General features: G+C 43.9%; 1 protein-coding gene across 1 annotated transcript in view; it reads left to right on the forward strand.

Moving 5' to 3' along the window:
* Tekt3 (tektin 3) overlaps positions 1-13654 on the forward strand; it is a 34042-nt gene extending 20388 nt beyond the window's left edge. The window contains exons 6-8 of the mRNA XM_040748857.1: positions 377-599; positions 3905-4059; positions 13324-13654. Of these exons, the coding sequence (XP_040604791.1) occupies positions 377-599; positions 3905-4059; positions 13324-13540 (595 nt within the window). The 3' untranslated portion in view covers positions 13541-13654. The remainder of the gene's footprint in view (positions 1-376; positions 600-3904; positions 4060-13323) is intronic.
* Positions 13655-25716: the final 12062 nt, after the last annotated feature.

A 25716-nucleotide genomic window follows, 5' to 3' on the forward strand; every position in this document is an offset into this window, starting at 1 on the left:
TTTACTCTCCTGAAAATGGGCCTCAGTGCCCTGTTATTTTCATTGGCACATCTTTGGCTACTCCCAAGCATGGTAGTCTTGCTTCTGTTTCCTGGGGTGGTCGAGACACATTTATACAGACTCTACATGCTTTTGCTCTTCATAATCTGTATTCGGTCTGGCAGAAGAATTACTTTATGCATATTAATATACAATTGGTTAATAGTAAAATAAGGAACAATTGAGAAAATTCCAAATTAGTTTTCTTCTTTTTCCATTTCACGCAACTTGTCTAGGATGGGTGGCACTGGGGTCTTTCTCTTGCAGGATGAACAGTCCCTGAAGACCATCTAGGTTGATGTGTCACTGTCACCATCGTCTCTCTTCCCATTTCCAGGGTGTCAGTGCCCGAGTCATGGGCCAAGTTTACAGATGACAATATTCTCCGCTCCCAGAGTGAGAGGGCAGCCTCCGCCAAGCTGAGAGATGACATTGAGAACCTCCTGGTTGTGACAGCCAATGAGATGTGGAATCAGTTCAACAAAGGGAACGTGGCTTTCACCAATCGCATTGCAGAGACTGCAGACGCAAAGAATAAGATCCACATTCACTTATCCAAGGTAAGGACCTAGCTTGGTCTCGGAACTATACCCAGGCCTGGGGTGGGGATAGAGGTTCAGAGGTAAAGAGGTTGCTGGGCACATGCAAGGCTTGTGCCTGCACCCACAGGATCGGAAAATAAAATGAAAAACAAAATCAATCATTGGCTCCCCATCATTGCCATGGGCAAGGCAGGGCACTCTGAGACCACAAATCTCTCACCACCTCCAGAAAAGCCTCGTAAGTCCCACGGCTTCCTGGCCATCCAGACTGAGGAAAATTAAAAGCAGTACAAAGCATGCCATTTATTCCAGTCTGTAGCCAGGTGTCAAAATGAAGCGGGAACTCACTGGGTTTTGGAACACAAAGAATGCACTATACGGGGAAAGACTCTTAGAGTTGATGGAAACGAAAATATTATGGTAAAGCTTAATGAACCACTGTATATAACTAGGAAGTGAATTTAGCAGAACATATGGTGCGGAGGGAGTTCGCTCGGGTCAGTCATTTCAGACCCCTTTTCTGGACGACAGGGCCAAGTACAGGAAGCAAAAAGGCAGTGTTGTGTATTCCTGAGTTTGTGAAGTGCTCTGTGCATGAGTATAGGAACTTTACAAGGACAATGTCATGAAAGGTTGATTCATAAGTCACACTCCAAGACAGACACGAGCTGCTGCCTCTTCTTCCAACTACTATGCAACCTGCCCCTCATCACTTATTTTCTACATATTTTAGGAATATGAGTGGTTTGCCTCCACGTGACTGCAGTGCTCATAGAGGCCAGAAGAGGGCGTCAGATTCCCCTCCCCAGGACAGGAGTTACAGGCTGTGAGCTGCTTCGGGGATGCTGGGAATTGAACCTGGGTCCTCTGGAAGAGCATCCTGTGCTCTTAACCTCCTAGCTACCTCTCCAGCCTATCTTCCTGTTTAAAGATCTTGTGCTGTTGCTTTAAGGTAGTGTTTTACAATGAAGGCCGCCATGTTTCCCCAGGCAGCAGCAATTTCCCTTTTCTTCTCATGATGTCTGACTGAAGCAGTTAACAACAGTTGAGACAGGTGGTGTGCTACTCTGTGAAAGGCAGGGAAAAGTATAAAATGTGGTGTTTGTTCCAGAGCAGATAGCAGTAACAATAGGAGATCGTGTACTATGATTGCCCATGACAAGTGCGTGTTCAGGGGTTGCAAGGAGAAATGAGTGTTCCCATGGTGCAACCCCTCAACCAGAGCCCAGGTGACTAAGAGGCCGGGTTCAGGTCCGAAGAGGCTAGTGAGCCTGCTGTGAATGGTGCGTCCTAGGAGAGAAGCTTGAGAAGAGGGCCACACTGCAGAAGTTGCTGGGGCGGGGCTGGTGGCAGTGAGGAGGAGATGGGGGTTAGAGCAGCAGGGCTCCATCCTGAAAGCTCTCAGAAAGGTGTTGTGACAGAGATCCTTTGCTCACTGGTGGATTGGTGGTGGGTTTTTGTTTGTTTGTTCTGTTTGTTGTTGTTTTAACCACTGTGTTAGTTTGCCAGGGCTGTGACCACATAAAAGTGCTCACTGTCTGAGTGGCTAGAAATCTGGGCTCCAGAAGCCACAAGGTTGCTTGTTCTGAGGCACCCTTCCTTGTACTCTCTGACAGTCTCTTCTCTCAATGCATCTGTGTCACACGTGTGCATCTGTGTCTGCATTAGTGAGGGTTCTCTAGAGGGATAAAACTTAGAGAATGAATCCCTCCCTGTACACACACACACACACACACACACACACACACACACACACACACAGAGCCTACAGACTGTGTTCCAGCTAGTCCAACAGTGGATGTCTACCAAAGGAAGGTTCAAGAATCCATGTTGTTGTTCCGTTCAAAGGCTGAAGGTCTCTGTTGGTTTTCAGTATATGGCGGAATCCCAAAGAAGGAGGCTCTAATACTAATGAAGGAATGGACTTGCTCTTGAGAGTGAGGGCAAGCAGGCAAAGAGAGCAAGTTTCCTTCTTCCATGTCCTTTATACAGGCGGCCAGCAGAAGGTGTGGTCCAGATTAGAGGTGGATCTTCCCACCTCAAAAGATACGGGTTAAAAGTGGGTCTTCCCGCTTCAAATAATTTAATAATAATAAAAATGCCCCTTACAGGTGTGCTCAGCTATTTGGGTTTTAGATAATTTCAGATGTAGTTAAGTTGACAACCAGGAATGAATAGCCATTGCAGTGTCCAAGATTCCTCCATTTGTAAGACTTGGACCCACTCTCTTGACTTCATTTAACTTGACCTCTACAGAGACTCAATCTCTCAATATGGACACATTCTAGAGTCCTGAGGGTTGAGACCTCAAGATATGAGCTTTTAGGGGAAGGACACCCAATTCAAGCCATAATTAGGTACATTCCAAGTTCCCCTTAGGCAGGCTGGGATGTAGACACATGGATGGCACATAGATCCTACTGTCTCATGTCTTAGGGAGACAATACACACACACACACACACACACACACACACACACACACACACACACACCATAGAAATTGGGTAGTCTGTTGGGAAGGCACAGAAACAACCACTTGGAACCAGACAGATGTTTAACAGAAGGAAGCATTGTCTCTTGTGGTGACAAACAGGCAGGGCTATTTTTGGCCTTTGGGAGAGGGGTCAAAGCCTGAATAACAGATTCAGGACCACCTGGGTTAAATGGACATTAAATAAGTGTGGTTTTGCAAGGTCTATGTAAGAGATAGAGGATGTAATAGCAAATTTGCCCAGGATAAACCTTTGGCAGTGGGATGAGGAACAGTTATAAAGCCAGGAATTTGGCTAGCAGCTGACCAAGAGAACAAGTTGAGGCAGGGCTTCAAGGAGTGGGAAGGATCCAAGAGACTCTGATGTTGACCTTAAGAGGCATTTTTGTGAGAGCAGTAGGTGCTAGAGACAGAATTCAGGAACCTCTGGAATATGGGGTAGGAGGGAGGCAGAGGGAATGGGCATTTGGCAGGGATAACGTGAGGGTTTGGAGAAGACCCTACTGGGATTATATGGGATCCTGACAGAAAAGAGAGCAGGTTTGGAAAAGGTGCTGGTTATTAACTGAGCTGTCTACAGGTCATAGGAAAGGTGTCATACAAAAAAGACCAAAATGGGGAGGATTTAGAACTGTGGAGCAGCGGAGAGCCGGGTCATAGGAGGCAGGTGTTCCAAGTACAAGAGGAGGAGAATGTGGAAGCAGCAAGGCTCTCAGTGAACCTGCTTTCTCCTCCCAGAGGTTGAGGAGGCCCATGGGACAGAGGTGGCAGTGTCAAGGGTTGTTCAGGGACCAGCAACAGGATGTCAGCAATTGCTTCTCATTGCCACAGACCCTGCAGGAAATCTTCCAGACTGAAATGACCATAGAATCCATCAAAAAGGCTATCAGGGAAAAGTCTGCCTTCCTGAAGGTGGCTCAGACCCGGCTGGACGAGCGGACAAGGAGACCGAACATAGAGCTGTGCAGGGACATAGCTCAGTTACGGTAAGGGTGGGCAGAGGAGGAGATCTGGGGAGCCCCTTCCTAGATGCATCTGGGCTCTGATTAAGGATGTTATCTGATGACACGCATCACAAAAACACCTTCTTTAAAAGTGTTACTGATGGAGGCTGTTAAATGGGAAAGGGGGTCAATTTGGGAAGACAGAGAAAAGTCTTGAGATGGGTGGTGGCGATGGTTGCCTGATGGTGTGAGTGTGTTTAATGTCACTGGACTGAACACAGTGGCTAAAGTGTGTTGTGCATATCACACCATATATTTGTTAAAATTAAAATGACAACAACACATCACATAACATTAGCTTTCAGTTCATTCAGAGCATTCATGGTGGTGGTTGGGATTCTGAGCACTTCCTTAGGTTGCTAGTCCAGGCCACGAGGCACTCCTTGCGAAAGTGAATCAAATCGGTAGCAATGGATGGATAATGGGGAGATGCCATGAGCCTTCTCTTGTATTTGAGTCCATGGTAGTCTCTTCATCATGCAGGATTTAGTCTAAAGACGAACCTACCAAACTTGGGCACTACCAAGGAAAGCAATGGTGATTCAAAGGGATAGTTTTTCAGAGAGAAAGTAAAGGGAGAACCCTTATAAGGTCAGTTGTCATCGATGATAATGACAACAACAATGATGACAATGGCAATGACGACGACGACAATGATGATGATGATGATGAAAAAGCAATGGAAATAGTTGCCACCATTCCTTGATCTTGCTCAATGTGCAGCTCTGTCCTATGTACTTTAGAGTATTTCATATGTTACCTTCCTTTTGGTAAATGAGGAAAAGGAGGCAGAAGCAGGTTATATAGTGTCTCAGTTAGGGTTACTATTCCTGTGATGAAAACACCATGACCAAAGGCAACTTCAAGAGGAAAGCTTTTATTTGGCTTACTCTCCACATCACTTCATCATCAAAGGAAGCCAGGACAGGAACTCAAGCAGGGCATGTGCTTGGAGACAGAAGCTGATGCAGAGGCCATGAGCATGAGAAACACTGCTTACTAACTTGTTCTTGGCTTACTCAGGCCACTTTCTTATAGGATCCAGGGCCACCAGTCCAGAGCTATCCCCACCTGCAACTGGCTGGACCCTCCTCCCTCATCGATCACTAATTGAGAAAATGCCCTACAGGTTTTACAGCCTGATCTTATGGAGGCATTTTCTCTGTTGAGATGCCCTCCTCTTAGGCTGCCCTGGGCAGCAGGGCACAACGTGGTTTGGGCCCAGGGGAACCTGGAATGAATGAGACAAGAGACAAGAGAGAGGTGGGCAGCAGGACAACATGGCTGATCGAGCTGCCGCTTAATGAAAGTTCTGAACAGGCTTAAATAGGGGAGTGTGGCATTGGCCATGGGGTGGAGGTTGTTAGACTGGAGGCTGGGAAGTGAGGCAGGGGGCTGTTAGGGGCCAGGAGTGTTTGATATGCGAGAGAGCAGGAAATCTCACCAGGGAGTACAGGTGTTAACAAAGTATTGTTAAGTTATCTCTATGGTGCCAGGCCATCTGTGGGAAGGCACCTGAGTTTTGGGAAGTGCCTTCAGGTCAGAAGTAGATCCAATGACCTGGTCCCCAACATCAGGTGACTCTAGCTTGGGTCAAGTTGACATACAAACTAGCTGGCACACATGGCTTGACTGAGATCCCACCTGGCAGTGACAGACAGCTGGAGCTCGAATTCTTGCCTGTGTCAAGGCAGATGAGGTATGCCGCTAAGCAGGAACTGGGCAGGACTGACATGCCTGACCACCAGCTCCAGTCAATAAAACTACGTGCTTCTGTTTCCTCCACGTTTTTTCATTCTCCTGCCATACACCTGATCTCACTGGATGGCCTTAACGTCAGTATGAGATGAGTTGATGAAGCAGTGTTCCATCCTTCTCTCTCACACACAGGGCACGGCGCCCAGAGCCCTGGGGATCATTACTATAGTCACCCTCCCTGTATAGTATGGACTTGGACTGTGTTTGAGACATCCACTAGAATACACAGTCCATGATTTAATATTTCTTTAAATTCACGGTGGCATAAACTGTCTGTTCCCATGTTGCTCCTGGCTTCCGGTGCAGTGCTCAGTGAGTGACAGGAGATGTTCACCATGTTATTTTGAAACAGGTTTTGTCCTGGAAGCTTGATGATTTTGCTACTGTAAATGTCCTATGTCTGTTTTAAGGCAGGTGAGGTGATCAATGGGTTAGATGTACTAAACACGTTTTGCATTTCCAGCCTACCATGGGGTCATTAGGACCACACACAAATGACCTTCCCAGATTAGCTGTGTGTCAAGTAGTGGAGCGTATTTCTAGGCTTCCCATATGCAGCTGCTCACCCAGTCCTTTATTTGGAATAAGTTGCCCTCCACTCCAGAGGCAAGACAAGTCTCTGGGTAGCCAGCTGACATGTGTCTCCTGCCGTCAGAGAATGGGCACTGGCCAATTAGATGGTGAGTTGTGGCTTTTTGCAAATATGTGTGTTGGTGGTGAGGGTGTCTGCTCACACATAGAAGCAGGGATTTGCCCACTTGTATGTTTGTGGGGGCCAGAGGCTGGCAGTATATCTCCTATTGCTTTCTTCCTTTCTTTCTTTTTGAGATGAGGTTTCTCACTAAAGCTAGAGCTGACCATTTGGGGCTGGTTGTCTAGACAGTGGCCCCCAGGGATCCACCTGTCTCCACCTCCCAGCCCTGGGGTTGCAGGAGTGCACAGCCTGCCTTTTACAGTGGTTCTGGGGATCAGAACTCAAACTTTCATGCTTATGCACCAAACACTTCACCTGCTGAGCCGAGCCTTCTCCCCAGTCCTCTGTATGCAAATATTATTAGAAGCTGAGCTGAAGTTTCCTGGTCCAAAACCATTTCTGCAGAGTCATCAAAAACAGAGATGGGAAAAATTCTTCATACTGCTATTAGGTAAACACAGGGTTTCAGTTTTGTTTGTTTTGGATGAAGGGGTCGGAACCCGGGGCCTTTGGGAATGTTGTGTTACACCCCAACCATAAAAGCTTTTTTTCCAAGTGTGTGTGGGGGGTGTGTGACCTGTGGGTATTGTTTGTGAATGTGTATGCATGTGGGTGTGGTGTCTGGAACCATCCTCAGTCATTCTTCTACCTTATTCATTGAGGCAAGGTCTCTCAATCAAACCCAGAGTGTGCCAGTATGGCTGGCTATATTTCTGAGGATCCCCCATTTTCTGTCTTCCTGGATTGGAATTAATAGGCAAGCATCCATGCCACCTACCTGGCGTTTATGTGAGTTCTGGCCATATAAACTTCGTTCCTCATGCTTGCAGAGCAAACACTTCAACCACCGAGCCATCTCCCCAGAACATAAAATGTGTGATCCAGTGTGACTCTGTTGTCACCAAGCAAGGAGAGGTGCTCACAGCTCCCTCGGAGGAACGACCCCCACTCTCTAGAATTCCTCCCTTCCCAGCCAGAGTGCAGAACTGTTTCTCTTGCTTCCCCGTCAGTCCTCTGGTGTGTCTGTTTCCTCGGCTTCCGTTTTTTGACTTTAGGACAGAACCTGCTTTCCGTTCTTGTTAGGAAAGCCTCGCCAAAGGTATTTAGGGCTACTGTGATTTAGGAAAAACACTTTCCCCCTTCAAAATTGATCACTTTGAAAGCTTGGGGCTGTCTAGACTGAAAAAGATCAAATGCAGGTAGGGGGTTGGGAGAATGGAAAAAAATGCTGTTTTCATCTCAAGACTTTGTTTTCATTTAAAATATTCTAAGTTGGCTCCTTCAAGAGTAGTTCTAAGTTCCCTTTTGGCGTCTTTGGTAGAAATCCAGAGGAGGCTCTGCCTGACTTAAGTCTTGATTCTAAGACAAAACAAATAAACTTTGTAGCAGACGCATTTGTATTTGAAACAAAAATGATTTTCAAATATGTAATTTAAACAACAACAACAAACTGCAACGCCTTCAGCAAAGTAGTTTTCCAAGATCAGCTAAGACTACTACGGAAGGCGGAAGTGACGTGTGCCTGATGGTGATGTCAACTTTTGTGCACTCACAGCTGCAAGAAAGCGGACTCTCCGTGGCTGCCCTCATCAGCTCTTACTTGTTTTGTTTTGACATTGATACTTGCAGGTATTATTTTCACAGTTCCTTGGGTGAAAGCTTCCAGAGAGGAGCATTTGGCTGCCGGGGTTAAGGACACATTTGGGTTCAGTATTCCTTTTGAAGTCAGGGAGGATGGGGAGAGGAGAGGCAGTCCTGGTGATGAGGAACAGCGCCCGTCCTACATCCCACCTCCAGCCCTCGACAGCAGCCACCAGGGAGCTGGTGACGTTTTATACCTTAGGATCTTAAACAAACAAACAAACAAACAGACAGACAGACAACACAGTCTTCTCTAAATAGCAAAATGTGCCATTTCAAATGCATTCTCAGACTATTTGCTTATTACTCCTGACCCCCGGATGTTGGGTGCCAATGGTAGGGAGAACAGTATGGGCTCTGGGTGAAGGGGATGTGACATGTTAACATGTTTCCCTGAGCTGCTGTGAGCCTTTTTTTCTGCAGTGGCAGAGATGGAGTGCTGAGAGTTGCACACACAACTCCAACATGCTCTACCACGGAGTTCCACCTCAGTGCTGAGTATTTTTTGTTGTTGTTTTGTTTTTAGTTCACCGTGTATCCCAGGCTGGCCTCAAACTCAGGATCCTTCTGTGTCTGCCTCGAGAGGGCTGGAATTGCAGGTGTGACCCCCCCCATGCCTGCTGCAGAGCACCCTTTACTGGTGTCTTCCTTGTCTCAGGCTGGATGCAGGTCAGTTGAAAGTAGGTTCTGCCATTTCCTTCCTGCCTGAGCCCTGTTTGTCTTGGATCTGGGTCTTACTCTTGATGCATCCTTTGGATTTAGAACTTCATGCAGCTTCCTGACTCCCAAGGCTGCCTTCTTCACCTAGGGCAGTGGTTCTCAACCTTCCTAAAGCTGTGACCCTTTAATACAGTTCCTCATGCTGTGGTGTAGCTGTAATTTTTCTACTCTTATGAACCATAATGTGAATATATAATATGCAGGATATCTGATATTTGACCCCTGTGAAAGGGTTGTTTGGCCCCAAAGGGGTCGCTCCCCATAGGTTGAGAACCACCCACCTAGAGTGTAGAAATTGATCCTCACCCGAGGCATAATTTTGACACGTGGGAGAGACTGCAAGATGTAGTTGTAAACAACTGTTTTGGGTGAAGGACATTGCTTCCTGTTGTCTGTAGGGAAGACATCCCCAAGTGTCCAAGGCCACAGAAGCATTGGCCCCTTGGCATGCATAACATAACGTGCCTAACTAAATGGGCAACAAACTAGTCCCAAGAACTGGAAGTGTGTCTTCCCCTAATATTGTGAGTTGATATTCATTAGAGAGCTCAAGAGCAGATGAAAGTTACACTGGCTAAAAAGACAGCAAAGGAATGTAATGCCCTGAAGTCAGAGTCTGTAGGATGCACCGGAAGTCAGGTCTGCAGAGGAGTCGGGGGTGGGGGATGCGGGTGAGTGACAGGAGGAGTTGTATGGAAGACAAGAAGGCTAGTTTTTATGACTGAGGGCCGTGAGGTCAGGGGGAATGGGTAAAGTGAGTCAGAAGTTTTTGGTCTAGCACCCCAAAGGTTAGCTTTACCTAAGATGGGACTCTATGACCCAGGGTGCTGCCATTGTAACTTTCACAGCCTACCTCTGTCAGCCTCAGAGCCCATGGTCAGCCCAGTGTATGCATGTGAGGGGGAACTCAGGAGCTGGCTGTGGTGGCACTTACCTGGGGCAGCTGTAAGACTATCTTCATTTGACTTGGAGATGTTTGTGGTAGTATTGCATCTGTCATCCAGGTCCCTTCAGGTCACCACTCTAAAATGTCAAAGAGAGTAGAAAAAAAATCTCTTCTAATTGCAGACCCATGATATTTTGGGATATTAGCTCTAGGACCCCCTCAGAGATGTCCAAAGCCATGGGTGCTCAAGTCATATATATTACATGGTATGGTATTTGCCATGAGCACTTCCTTCAGCATACATGAAATCATCTGTAGATTAGCATAATCCAATGTAAATGCTACTAAAATAAGTAGCTGCTATATAGTGCTGTTCAGGGACTAAGGTCAAGAAAGTGAGTGTGAATGTTCAGTAAGATTCAGATTAAAAAAAAAACCACAACACTTTCTGTTTGAGGTTAGTTGAGTCTAGTGATAAAGAATCCACCAATAACCATTGGTGTTGGTGCACGTGTTTAATCCCAGCACCTGTGAGGCAGAGGTGGGTGGATCTTTGAGTTTGAGGCCAACCTGGTCTACAAACCGAGTTCCAGGAACAACCAGGGCTACTCAGAGAAACTCTGTCTCAATAAAACAACAACAACAAACAAAACAAAATGAACTGACTGATTCTCTCAGGTTATAAGAGGTAAAAGCTGTGGGATTTTTTTTTGCTGTTGTTTTTATTTTGTTTTCACTGTTGGCCTGAAGAATAGTGTTTACCATATTCACGGTAGAAATTCGAAATAGTACAGAAAGTAAAACTGGAATTTTTCCAGTCTATATTGGCATGTCAACTGGTGTTGTCAACTGCGGGTCTTATTCAAGAAATCATATTGTTGAGATCTCACGGGTGCATTTTCCCTATGATGCCTAGGGGACACTGTCTGGCAATATGGCAGAAGGCTCTTGGGATTTTTCTCCCTTTTCTGAGCCAGAAATATAGAGGACTCGTTAGGGATGTAGTAGTTGGTCCCTTATTCTCTGCATTTTGACCAGCCAGTTGTGGGTGTCTGTAATGAGCTCCATCTGGGTGAAGGGTGGAGACAGCTACATGATGTAAATGTGCTTAATGACCCTGAGCTACACATGAATATGCTTACGATGATCAACCTCACAGTCTGTGTATTGTGCCAGGACTAAAAAAATACTTGGCACTAAAAATCACTTGTTTATTTGACATTAAAGCCCAACTGGGCAGGCATCCTGTGTATTGTCTGCAGGGATTACAAATAAAAGAGATAGTGACATGGGTCATCTCAAAGGAGCCCTGTGTCCTGAGGTCACCCTTCTGGGTCTCTGCTTCTGCCCGTTTATTACAAGGAATAGAGAGGGTGGGGACAGGAAATGGGACCCCGTTCCTTAGTAGAGCCACCCGGGCTCTATATTTCCTTCCCAGTCCAGGATGGCCTGCCCTTGCCTATAAACACATGTGGGCTGTGTGTCTGTGGACAGGACAGCTCATCAATTCTCTGGGCTCAGCTTCCTCATCGATAAAACAAGGTGCCTGGACTTGACAACCTCTGATGTTCCCTTTCCAGTTGCAAAGTCCTGTGAAGATATTCAGTTGTGCTGCGTCCTGGTGTCAACGTGGTTTGGAGATGTTTTTGTCACAGTGAAATCTTTTTCTCCTCTAAGGATGCCTAGCTTCTTATTTGGTCATAGGCACTGTTTTATTCAGAAAATTTTCTGATACATATTTTAACTAAATCCACACCCCTTTAATCTGCTAGCAAGCAAAACTTTGAAGAAAACACAGTTTCATGTTTGCATCACCAATGAGGATTTGATGTACATCCATCACTATCCCTAGGGCATGATTCTAAGGGTTCCCTTGGGTATCAAAATCCACAAACATGAAATCACTTCTATAAAATGAGGCAACATTTGCATATGATCTATGCATATGCCTCTCTGTACTTTCCATTCATGGATAATTTACTTATAATGCCTATGCAATGTAAATTGTTGTGACAGTGTAGTGTTTAGGAAGTAGAAGATAAAGTATGTGTTTAGCATGAATGCATTTTTTCCTGAATTTTTTAAATCTTACTGATTTACTGAATGCACATGCAGGCCCAAGAATACAGGGGGATGACTGTACTTTGAGTTATGTTTTTGACTGGCTAGAATCAGAAGAGAGTAATTAAAAGTGGCTTAAAGGCAGCTCCTAGTGTCTCCATTTGCTCATAGGAGAGTGGAGACCCTTCTGGTGTCTGGGTGGTAGCATCCTTAGTAAGAGCAAGCTGGTTGGTCCAGTGTGGCACTCAGAACAGTATGTACATGAAGAGCAGTCACTAATGAGTTGCAATAATGGTTACTGCCTGTTTTATAATCTATGCCTGCTTTTACCCTCAAGTGACACAGAGGCATATCCTTGAGATACCGTTGGTCAAACCAGTGAATAATTGCTCTTGGGAAGAAAAAAAACTTTCTAAATATAAACATGGTAGAATAAATCCCAAGGGTGTGGGAAAGAGAAAATGGCTCACTAAACACTGAAGTCCTATGTACAGTAAAATATAACACAACGAACATACTGTAAACAAAATGAGAACGCAGACAGTTACTTAGGGGAGATGTTTTCCATAAGCAAACAACAAAAAAACCTGCACAGCAGCTATTTCCAGAAGCATGCCTAATAGTTGTGTTTATTTATGCAAATGACTGTGAGAAGTAGTAGTACTTCAACAGGATGATGAGCAAAAAGACAGGCAGATGTTAAACGATGCACAGGTGTTTAGGAAAGGTCTGTGAACAATGTAAGACCACAAAGACCAAGACCCTGCTGACTGATTCAGTGAGAGGGAGCTGCTCCACTTTGTAGCCAGTATGTATTTTTTCTTTCTGTCCTTGTGACTACTTTCACCAGAGAGAGTGTTTGCTACAGTTTCAGGGTCACAGTTTACAACTGTAATGCAGTCACACCCATCATATTCATGTTGCATTAAGGTTTGGAAAATTACAATATGCTGACTTTAGATCCTAGGGCCTTGATGTCTCCACATTGTAATTTGGAAAATGCCCCCTACTGAGATATGGTAACAAGTTGGGCAGAATTCTAAATACTAAAAGTAATATTCAAGACTAAAGTAAAAGGTAAAAAGTGCCAGATAAGTTTTGAAGGTTCCCCTCCCCCATATTGGCTTTTTATAAAATTATCTGTGTTTATATAATTTTTTTCTTTTAGAATATTGTAGTTGGCATACATTTATGTGCGTGCATGTGAATATGTATGTTAGAGTACAGAGGGGTTCATGTGTGTGTGTATTTTAACTCAGGAATACCTTTAGCTTGTTATTTGGGTTATGGGCTACAGGATATACGCAATGGGGGCGATCCTGGCATGATACCAGAATCGTGCATAGATGCTGATTCCCTTGCTATCTTAAGTGCTTCTCACAGGGTTGCTGTACTAGATACCTCTCCAGTGCACAAGCCTTTAATGCAGCTGAGGACAGGCTGCAGGAGTGTGCTCGCCTAGCTGACCATGCTTTCCCTCCTGTAGCCTTGTTAACGAGGTCTATGAAGTGGACGACACCATCCAGACTCTACAGCAGCGCCTGAGGGATTCAGAGGACACCCTGCAGTCCTTGGTCCATTGCAAAGCCACCCTGGAGCACGAGTTGGCTGTGAAAGCCAACACCCTGTACATTGACCAGGAAAAATGCATGAGCATGCGCAAAAGCTACCCCAACACCCTCCGGCTGGTTGGCTTCTGTTAGGCCCCCGGAAGTGTGGTTTTCTAACTTCTAAAAAATGGTAGAAGCAAAGCACTACTCCAGCATCTAAATGAGTGTTAATGTAGTCACTATTAAAGGATTGTGTTAAACACATCACACCCTTGTCTTGGGTGGCCTTTCATTTGTGTCAAACCCTTAATTTTCTGTGTACTGGGTTTCTAGATTATGCAAAGGAAATAAGGAAATGTAGTCAATCTACTAGAGAAGGTAAATAGGGTTTGAATGGTTCTCATCGTTGCGTATGTAATATGAATGAACTGACAATGGCGACCGTTTTATTCTTGAAGTGACTAGATCACGAGTCATAATGTTGTAGTCAATGTTGAATGTTCCCTAAAGATCTATGTGTTTGTCTTTGTCCTCAAGGCAACGCAGATGGGGCATGGTGGGACCCTTAGGATGTGAAGCTGTGGAGTGCCCTGGAGAGCCTTGGACCATGGGGGTGCAATTTTGAAAATGGCTGTCAAATGCCACCCTCATCCTGTATCTTTTCCCTCTTGGCCGTGAACTGTTGGGCATTCCTCAGCATTGCCACTCTCTGGAATGGGAGGCTACCGCAGAGAGAGGCGTTTCTCATTTCTCACTTTCTCCTCTTTCTCTCGCTGCCTCTATCTCCAAGTGCACACCCTGCTTCCACTCTGCCCATTAACTCCACAACTCGTGTCCTGCCCTCCTGTGCTCTCGGTCTCACTTCACAATCTCCCCTTAGAATATTTGGTAGTCAATTTTGCAAAACATTTTCAAATGCCAGAAGGGTTGATGTATGCATGATAAGCTGTGCACTGCCTATTTGTGGAAAATATCATTTTAGAATCAAATTATAGGTTTGGTTTTGTTCCCTTTACTTCTGATGGGACCAGATATCTCAGTGCCACTAAATCATCACACGGTGAGAGCTAAACAAAATGCCAGTTTTCTGAGTTTTACAACTCTCCTATTTACTAACTTAAACTTATATGTCTCTTAGTTGTTATAAGTTTGTGGGAAATCTTTCTTTTTCCATGATATTTTTTAAAATTTGAAGACTGCATACTTACACCATTCTTTTACTTAGGTCTATATTCCTGGCATTACGAGAATGGGACGGGAAGAAAAAATGTAGTTCAGACAGAAAAGGCCTACTTTTCTTATTTTGGTAAACTGTGGGCAAGGCTAACTTCTGTAAATAAACATTTGGTTTTTAGTCTGAAGCATGATAGCTACTTCATGATCATAGCTACCACAGTGCTGAAGTCTACAAGCAGCCTAGACTCACAGTGTACTCTTATGTTTAGGAATCTCGGGGCTAGGGTGTATACATCACATGGCCTGGCTTGGCTTTATCTGTTTAAACTGTCTTTAAGATGGTGTGACTCTGGGAGGGTCATTGGGCTGCCAAAGGCATCCACTAACCCGGGCATCATTCAAATTTAGAATGTCTGTAACTGCCCCTAAATAGCCAAGCTGCCTATAATTTTAGTAATTTCCACTTATGTCCCTGGAGAATGTTGTTATGGACACCTCTCACCTGGCACTTCTGCCTCCTGAGTTCATTCTATAAATAGGTGAACAGTGGGGACTGATTTTAAGTGGCATGTGTGTGTGTGTGTGTGTGTGTGTGTGTGTGTGTGTGTGTGTTGAGAGCAGGTATTGTGTGTGTGTTGAGAGCAGGTATTGTGTGTGTGTTGAGAGCAGGTAGTGTGTGTGTGTGTGTGTGTGTGTGTGTGTGTGTGTGTGTGTGTTGAGAGCAGGGATGGACTCCTTCGCTGTGTGTACAGGCTCATCTAGAGCAGTGGAACTGCTGTTTGTCTCGTGATTCTATTCTTCCAGCCCCCTCTCCTAACCTCAGCCCTTACTGGTTCCTAGCAGGGCATGCATGTACCACTGCCTCCCACCGCCTCCCATCGCCTCCCACTAGCCACTCCTGCCTAATGCTGATGGTGAATTCAGAAACCTAACCTGACAATTTTTCACTCACTCATGGGGAAGAGAGATACTGCTCAAGCTCATCACCAGACACAGCAAATTGACTTCACTTTGGGGATCAGCCATGGCCCATCAGCAATGATAATGTGGGGTGTTGAACTGGGAAAGATCTTGAGGTCATGTGTGAACTCAGACCCTTATGAATCTAGAGGTCCAAATGAGAGTGCCATCTGCAGGGGGTCCCTAGGGGTGTAGTGTCCATACTGTTACCTTCTTCTCCAAATGGCTCAGAATTCTTCCTCTGTTCAGGTCCTTATTTACTAACTGCAGAGGATTCTGTTATGGGATGGATGGTCCATCCCCTGGGACCTTGCTGTTGAGTTTGCTAGGAGCTAACAGGAGACTCTTCCTGCCTCCCACTTTTTCCTTTTAGGAAAAAGTCCTTTAACTACATTATCATAAATAAAAAATCAATGCAGCTGGCATCATGGGCTAGTGGAAAGGAGCCTGGTAGGAACCAATAGCACTTCACCACTAGTCCCAGAAAATCCTCCCCTACCCCTCCACCTGTGTGTGTGTGTGTGTGTGTGTGTGTGTGTGTGTGTGTGTGTGTGTGTGGACAAAGAACCTCAAGGAAACCCATTTTCAACCATTTCTCCTCCCAGTAATGTGAAGGCCAACTTTGCAGTGACATATCTTTGTACTAGGATTGAAAGTTTTCATGACATCTTAGCCTTGTGGTCACTCGGACATAGGGCATCTTTCGGACTTCCACAAAATGAGACCTTGCTTGCATGAGAACCTGCTCTCGAGAGAAGCCTACATACTTCATAATGTTAAAAGTCTCTGTTTTCGAGGACTATCTGTGTAGTCATTACTAGTCAGTTGTCCTCATTCCCCAGCACATCCCAAAGACAGAATCTCAAACTCAAGAGAAGAGGAGAGAGGCTTATCTTTCAAGACCCAAGTGTATCTCATACATGCCGTTGTGAGAGATTACAGCATTTCACAGATGATGCTGTGAGAAGTTACAGCATCTCATACTTGACACTGTGAGAGATTAAAGTGTGGATCTTTACAGCTGGGTGGAGTGGGCAAGCTTCTCTGATCCCTAAGTTGAGGGTTGGAGATGTTGGTCAAGCTTTTGTGTCCTTGTAAAGTCCCCCTACCTCGATGAAGAACTGACTCTGAACACCTGGTCCACAAGGCAACAGAAGTAAGTCTTTGCTGAATCTGGACCTGAGCCTTGAGAAAGCCTGGGAACCTCTGATTCTGTACCATTGGAAACTTACTAACACTTGAGAAATCCCAGATCACTGTGATATGGCAATCTTCCTTTCTTTGGCCCCATAGAGAAGCTCACATGGAGGACATCCCATCTGTGGCCAGCAGCCCCAGGTGAGTTCTCAGCTTGAGTCAAGTCATTTGAGATCTGTGTCATCTTTTAACACCTCACCTGATACCATGTAATGTTAAAGAATCAACTATGACTTTTGTTGTGCCTAGTGTTGATGTTAAACTTCACACTATTACCCTCTCCCTAATTAACTCAGTTCCAAATTCAAGCCTCTCCCAATTGCAACCTAATGAATAAAATCTAACTAACGCAATCTGAAACATTTGAAGCCTCTGAGACTCTATGATGCAATACAACAACTTTTCAGAAACTTTAAAAAGTGATTGGGGTGTTCAAGTTATACCATCCTCCTGGAATCGTCAAAGGGGACGCATACCACAAGCCTGGACTTAGCCAACAGATCATGAGGGATTTGGACTTGTTTTTTTTCTTTCTTTCTTTTTTTTGGAAAGAGAACATATAAACTTCTATGAGTTAATGCAGTGGTTAAATAAGAAATTACAATATTGTTCAGAAAGGAAGCCATAGAGGGAGACATGCTAGTCAAGCAGGAAACAGCACACTGCATCTCCTTTCATGTGCCACCAATGGGTGTTTACACTCTATAAAGAAATTACTGGTAGGAGCAATGTTGTTCCTGGTCCTCGGAAGAGAAGACAGAAAAAGTCACTCACTTGGCTTGTGCCACTGAGCTACACTGAAGATGGTGATTTGATAGTTTTACGGTCTCCTTAACATAGGGGCGTTTTAATAAAAGATAACTGACTGGGCTTCTATAGGAAAGCATTGGAGCATGAATCAGGCAAGATAGATACCTTGGTATTTGTAGAGACTGGTTCGAGGGCTTTCTGCAGTTACCAGTTTCTGGATGCTCAGTTCAATTTTCTGAAGTTACATCACATTTACACATAACCTATGTACATCTTTCCACATATTATCATCTCTAGAGAGGTACAATGCCCAGTACATTGTAATGACTGTGTAAACAGCTGCTGTGCTGCATTGTTTAGGGAATAAGGACAGGAAAGTATGTTTAGTGTACCTGCAGTTTTTAAAGCATTTTCAGTCCATGGTTGATTGATTCCACGGATGAAGAGCTCACAAGCACAGGATGTGGGCCATATCTGTAAAATATAAAACGACTTTTAGCTAAGAATGCCTACTTTTTACAATGTAGAAATGAGGTGGCCACATGTCAACACTTACTAGGAAAAGAACTGAGGACATATTAAACTTTGCCAACGTGGACCAATTGTGGCAGTCATTTTTACTCCATATCAAGTTATTCTCAACATTCCATCTTCCTGTTGCCTTATAGGTAAGTAGATATGAATTGGATATTCATTTGCCAGCATTAGATCCTCCAAAATTCTATTCCTTTTGGAATGGGAACAGGAACCTTTGAGATATGTCTTGAGTAACCACAGTAAGCTGACTTTACCAGTTGATCCTCTGTGTTTGTGTAACACAAGTAGGCAACATTTCTGCATTTTTAAGCATCTGACTCTTTTGAGCTATTTGTTACTGCACCTGAACCTAACCTATTCTGACTAATACAGCAGTCACAAATACAAACAAACAAAACCATAGCTGAATGTAGGTAGTGAAGGGTGAATTATCATTTTACACTATGAATTTTAAACTCTACTTCCCCAGATTTGGGCTGTAGTGGTGACTAAACAATTGAGTCTTTGCCCATTCTAGCCTTTGCAATAGTGGACTAAGACTGAACCTTTGCACTTAGTAAGGGCATAGTACAAGTTAAGACCATCAAAGCACAGAGTACCCACCCCAGGAGTATGGATGTTTTGCAGTCTGAGAGCCCAAACAATTTAATGTACTTGACTGTCAAGACTCCCCAAGGCTGGAGAGCTGGAACTGAAAACTCAGAATACCTACCAGCCTAACCAGGAGACATTAAGCACAATTATTTAACTCCCAAAATATAGCCTACTGTACTGAAAACAATCAATCATGAAAAAATAACAGCAGATGAAAACCAACTTCTGAGCCAGGGGAGCATTAGAGAGGGTCGGGGAGCAGACAAGCAGGCTTAGAATAAACAGAAGTGTCTGCCCACACTGAAAGAGGTTGCAGTTATTTGGCCTTGGCCAATTACTGCCATGCAGGAATGTGTTGTTGTGTAGCTGGGACATCTGTATCCTGCTGTCGAAGTTATTTAAGCTCTAGTAGTGCCAGGGGACTCAAGGGGAGGTGGGAGGGCAAGACTGAACTACTGCTATGATCATTTTAGAGACTTATTTTACAAAGCAACTTAAGCACAACAGTGGGGTAGAGGAAGACAGTTTATATCTGCTTCTTAGGTTTGTTATATCCACACTTCAAATTGTAGCACTCATGGCCAAATTGGGCCAGAAATGCAAGAATGTACCCATTGGGAAAGGTAATATGGTGTAGTCTTAATTCAATATACTACTAGAGTAGTTCACTAGATAACAGGGAGTTGGAGCACTGAGGCAAACTGAACTTATAAAAATAACTTTTAACATACATGGTTCTTGGAATTCAAGAAATGTGACCTAACTTGCAGCACCATACACACACATTTACATCAACAGGAATGACTTGATAGTAGTTTAATTCTATCTGTAGAGAAGAAAGAAGCTTGACACTCTATGATGCAAATGTCGAGGGGGCAGTAGAGTGCAAGGGCCAGGCATGGTGGTTGAAGGACTCTGTGCAAATCACAAGCCAATGCCTGATGCTGAAGGCAAAGGTATCTTTCTGTGATTGTGCAGATGCATCTGTGCGGACTGGGTAACTGGGCATGAATAACCATCTGACAGATGCTTGGACAGCAGACTCTGACAGTGAAAGAGCAAAACATGTACCTCATCATCAAACCAACCAGTGGTGGTTAGTTACACTAGTCCACAAGGCCCAGTGGTGACAAGTTCAGGAGGGTGAGTTCATGACCAACATCACTCAGCCAGATGTTTACTTTTAACAGTTAAATGTGTTAAAAATTTTTAAGTATATATTTCTGTACATCTTACATGTTAAACATATCTGGGTACATTTGATTTTGGAGGCCTTAGTTTCAAATAGTTTGAGTTTTAAACTTAATGGTCAAGAGAATGAATGAATGAAGTAACTGATACCTTGCATTTTAGTATTACTTCAAGTTGCATAGAACTATGTTGTCTCATAAAAATAATTAGTCAAATTAGACAACAGAATAAATGTAAATGTAAAATTATCTCAATGAACATTTTTAATAAGGAAAAAATGTCTTTTGCAATGGTCTTAGGTGAAATTCATATTAACTTTCATGTTCAGTGAATTTTAGGGACTACAAAATTAAAGGAAGTAGGCTAGAAGACAGTGCCCCACCAAGTTTAAAGGTTTATCTTAGGAGGCAGTGTGCTAGGAGGGTGTTTTTCACTTCGCTCTTACGTGCTTCTAATTTTCTAGAACATTCTTATAATAATGATGGAAGTAAATTTACAAAATTTTTAACTGAATAAAGATAAATACAAAATAAAATAAGAATAAAGTATAAACATGTAAGAAATTTGCAGTAGAGGCTAAATTCTCTTCTCATTCTTACCCTACCCTAGAATCTTCTTCCTCAGTTAATCACTATTATGAATTGGTGAGACATTCTTACTGTGAAGTCTATTCTGACAACAATGAGATGTCTCTGAGAGTAAAGGTGCTTGACACCAAGCCTAATGACCCAATCCCAATGAGTTCAATCCCAAGGCCTACACCGGAGGAAAGAGACAAACCAACTCCTAAGTTTTCCTTTGACTGCCACAAGCATTTTTGGGTCAGGTACACATCTACATCTATATATACACACACAGGAGGGAAGAAAGCAAGAGATTTGAAAGCTAATTTTTATGACATTTTTAGAGTTGACCCTATGTCCTTAAGCAGCGATTAAAAGCCAATAGGACATTGAGAAATATGTTAGTAATCAGTAAAGATCCCCAAGCATTCACAGGCTTGTCACATCCAGTGGACAAAGGAGATCATTACACTGAGACCCATAGGTATCGTCTCCCTGGATGGTGGAATCAGATGTCATTGGTGGAACTGAACTTGCACGAGGAATTATGATGTGCTCCCCTATTGCTGACACTAGCTAATTCTCTGAGGATGTGATGTATGGAAAACTGTATTTCATCCATTAATTTTCTCCCAGTAAATTCATTTTTATTGACTCTGCTTTATATGCTAGAGCAGCATTAGGTCCCAGAGACAACACCAGCATGGTAGAATGAACCTTGCTCTCTTGGAGCTTACAGTCAGAGCACACGGACATTAGTTAGACAGAGTTGCAAAGAACTAAGCTATTTATGAGGATGTATAAGAGACAGAATCCTGGGATGCTGTTTTGAAGTTGTCACTTTAATGGTTATCTGAAATGTACCAATTCAAAATGCAACATGGACAGCCCCTGAGGGTGTTTAGGTAGTGGGAATTTTAAAAGATACAACATTTATATCACTATGCCCTATGCAGGTGAGCAGGGCCCTGTGCTCACAAACAACATGCTTGATTTAATTCTCTATTGTCACAATCTAAATGTCTAGTGGTTTTTGAGCAAAGAGACCCATTTTTTTGTATACTCCTCCACAATTATAGCTAGTACTGGACATAGGAATTTGATCTTGACATAAATTTAAACTCCTTAAAGGCCACCTGGAGTGTGACTACCAATCCAGTCAAAGGTCTTATCAAAAATAACACAATGGAAATATCTAGAAGAGGACACTGGAAAGTTGGGGGAGGGAGGGATATTCATTTAATAAAGTATCTTGGTTGGGATAAACTGTATTGTCTTACATACTTCTTATCCTCTGAGCTAAATACCACTCCCTCCATTTTGCCTTTTCAGCATAGAGATCTGAAAGCCGCCCATTAATCTTAAGCCCCAAGATATCTTTTGGAATTGCTTCCTATCTTTTAACATTAGAGGCTCCCGCATCAAAAAGGGCTATTTTTTTTCGTGGTAAATTTCCCCTCTTCCTTCTTATGGTCCATGGACCGAATTGGCTGCAGTGAGATGCTTCAGCTATTTGTCTGCATCCCACTAATCTAATTTCACCGGCACACTGGAGCATATCCCAGAGGAGCTTGGCTGTCTCCTCCACTTACTTAAGTCGCATCTCTACTGTCCGTGAGGCTTCTGTTCTGCGCATTTCCCATAAACACTGTTCGATGATGTCATTGGCCGCGGCAGAGCCCTTCTTGCAGTGTTTTGTTCTCTTGCACTCTCCATCAGTTTTCTGCATCATTACCCATGTTCTGTATCTTCTCTGTCTAGAATGGTGGCCACGGCCATGAATCGCTATTGAACACATCAGGTTCCATGTGGAAGTTCAAGGTAGCAAAGCTCAGCTAAGCTGAGCAGTTGTTCAAGGTCCTAGAGCCCAAATGGGCAGCTTTTACATGACCCACTGCTTCCTGGTGATCTTTTCTGTGTACAATGAATAGGACTCATACAATGCTTTATTTGTGGGTGTTTTATAGAATATCAAGTAAATATAGTAAATATTTGGATGATCCAAGAAGTCAAATAATTCCATTGATTCACCAATGAAATATTATCAGAAACGAAGAAATACTTTGAAGACACCTGTGAGCCAAGAAGAAAACAGAGCCCTTGTGTTGCCCTTCAAGAGAGCAAGGGAAGAGTCTTGTTCACATTCTGGATGGCCTAGTTGTTTTCTCTTGCTTCAACAAAATACTGTGACCAAAAGCGTATCTTACAGCTTATAGTCCGTCACCGGGGGAGTCGGGCAGAAACTCAAGGCAGGAACCAGGAGTCAGGAACCGAAGCAGAGACCATGGGAGAATGCAGCTTACTGGCTTGATCCTCCTGCTTTGCTCACCTTGCTTTTTTATACACCCCAAGGCCATCTGCCCAGGGTTGGCACTATCCACAATGGGCTGGGCATTTCCATATCAATCACCAATAAAGAAAATGCCCCACAGGCTTGCATCTGACCATGTGTATTTTCTCAGCCAAGGTCCCCGTTCCCAGGTAACTCTAGCTTGTGTCAAACTGACAAAACACTAACCAACACACAGGTGCCACCCCTACTGCTGTCCAATGTGTCCTGCTCTGGCTCTGTGCTTGACAAGCAAGCCTTGGATCATAGTACTTGACACACATATAGTACTTGACACACATGGGAATTCCCACTCATGACACCTCTAGGTCTTTGGGTTTAGTGAGAAGGATTCTACATAGCGAGTCTGAATCCACCTGACTACTAAGAAGTCCTGACCTCCTGGATTAAAATCCAGTCCCTTTTAACCTGAGTCTTAGTTGGTAGGATGTATGTTGGGTGCTGATTCCAGTGTTCTTAGGCATTCGGGTAAGACATTTGAACCCATCTAGTGGGCATCAGAAAGCTAGAGACGCTTTTGATGAGCAGTAAATAGGAAGGAAGAATCCGCTAGTGGAGTTACAGTGGAAAGAAGGAAGGGGCTCACACAAGGCAGTGAGTCAGGGTGCTAGGGACAATGGTGGCCTCACAATGCAAAGGAAAGGATGTGTTTTTGCAAATCCCCAGGAAGGTAGGTGATTGATTTCAGGCTGGGAGGGTGTTGATTTGCAGCAGGCACAGCTGTGAAAATGTTCTGAAGATTCTTGATGGCATGGGCTGTCAGGTAAGTGACCTCGCCCTTGTGTGTTGAAGATTTGGAGACAGAAAGGCTAAGTCCTGTGTGCAGGGCTCCCCAGTCACATTCCAGAGTGGGGGAGAGTGTACAGTAGGCATGTGCTCATGAAGAGCAAAGAGCAAAAGACAGAATCTTCCACTAGCTAAAATATCCAAGGTCCAAGGCAATAGCGCAAGGAGGGGCAGGGTGGGTCCAGGCAGTGCAGGGACAAGGTATCACATTCTGCAAGGGTCAGAGGAAGTTGAAAATCAGAAGCAGACAAGAAAGACACGAAGAGGGTCCCTGATAATGCCTAATTGTTTTCTCTGGATAGTATAGAGCAACCAGATAGCAGAACTCCAGGGAGGGGGGAGACTGTTGTGTGGGTGATGGAGTGATGGGCTGTGAAAGAAAAGGAACAGCCAGAAAACACAGATCTGTGGAAGTTGCTTCAACAAGGAGAAATCCTGTCCTTATAAACACAGACTTAGAAATTAAGTATATTGTAGGAATCATTGTTCTGGTTACAGATGAAATACTTGGTGACACTGTTAAAGCTAAGATAAGAAATCTTCTATTCTCTTTCCAAGAGAACTTGGGGTCATGCTTATGTGGTTATTCCAGTATGTTTTAACACTGGCAATTAAAACTGGGATGGGTATGTTGAGCAGTGAAATGGGAGCCCCCCAAACAGCTTACATATGTGTGCAGAGCCAATAAATTGTTTCCCAACAGCAAGGGGAAGATGGGTTGGTTCAGAATTGGATATTAGGAAAACATATAAACCTGATTGCATTTAATATTGTATTTGAACATGAATTCCAGATGATTACAGATGTTTTTAAAATCTTGAAAACATTCAAAGAAAATGCAAAACTGTGGTAATAGTCTGAGCATGTCAAAAACCTACCATCTGAACCTATGATCTCAGAATACAGAACAGAAGCAAACCCTACAGGTCGTGTTGGCCAGCACCTGCTGAGGAGCTTTCTGCATGCTCTGTGTCCATTTTAACACCCAGAGGGAGAACAAGAGCATGTTGAGCTCAGAGGCATGAATGGTCCCTGATACAAACTCCAGGATGTTTTCAAGTTCTGTGACATAATTCAGGTGCTGTCACACAGTACTGCATTACACACTCCACCCCACCCCCTGCCAAATCAGCTACCTCTTTCTCTACTATTTAGAGAAAATAACCAAATACAGAAAAAATACAGAAAGGAAGTAAAATTCTCAGCACTAAGCCTTAGTGTCCATCTCTTTAAGAAGTTTTGAGAATCTGCTAAATGGGATGGGGGTGGGGGCGGATCACTCAGTCCATAAAGTGCTCACTCCATACACATGGAGATCTGAGTTTGATCCCAAGGACTCATGTAGGGAAGCTGGACTTGGTGGATTCCTGTAATTTCAGCACTGAAGAAGGTGAGACACACAGATCTCTGGGTTCTCTGGTCAGATAGCCTAGCCTAATGGGTGAATCCAAAGTCAACAAAACACATAATAAAAACCAATGTGTGTAGCACACGCACACATGCACACGCACACACGCACACGCACGCGCGCACACACACACACACACACACACACGGGAAAGAGATTAATCACATTTTTATCTAAGAACTGCTAAATATTCAGCTGAATGGACAAACCATTCAACATTATTTACAAGGCTATAATTGTGCCTTATTAATGACATCTAGTAATGCTTCAAAAACAAACAGCAATACGAATGAGTAGACAATTATGGGTACCACATGGTTCTAGGTTTCAGCTGGAGTGTGCATCCTTTGTCTTTGTTACCGCATCATAATTAGCACACATAATGTTGAACACCAAGTATTGAGAGGCGGTGTGGGAGAGCAAGTTCCTTTATTTCATGGCACTGCCCTTCATCAATGCCCACTTAGCTATCATGGCCACTTTCCATCATCCTGATGCAAGACACACTATCCAGTTCTGGCTGTGACTCACACAACGGTCATTCACTAAGATGAACACATCTTCTCCTACAGCATGGTTCCAGCAGAAAAATGTCACCAGCTTCCTTGAATATGTATCACTCTTACATCAAGAGTGATTTCAAAAGTTTCTTCACCAATAGGTGACTTATGTGTCCCTCAAGGTTCATGTTTGGAACTGAGTTCCCAACATGTCAGTGTTGAGAGGTAGCAGCTTTAAAAGGTAACTTTAGATAATTAGTCATGGATGGATTGATGCCATTATTGTAGGAGTGGGTTTGTTATAAAGGTAAGCCCCG

Source organism: Mesocricetus auratus, unplaced genomic scaffold, assembly GCF_017639785.1.
Source record: "Mesocricetus auratus isolate SY011 unplaced genomic scaffold, BCM_Maur_2.0 Super-Scaffold_100007, whole genome shotgun sequence".
NCBI classification, from domain to species: domain Eukaryota; kingdom Metazoa; phylum Chordata; class Mammalia; order Rodentia; family Cricetidae; genus Mesocricetus; species Mesocricetus auratus.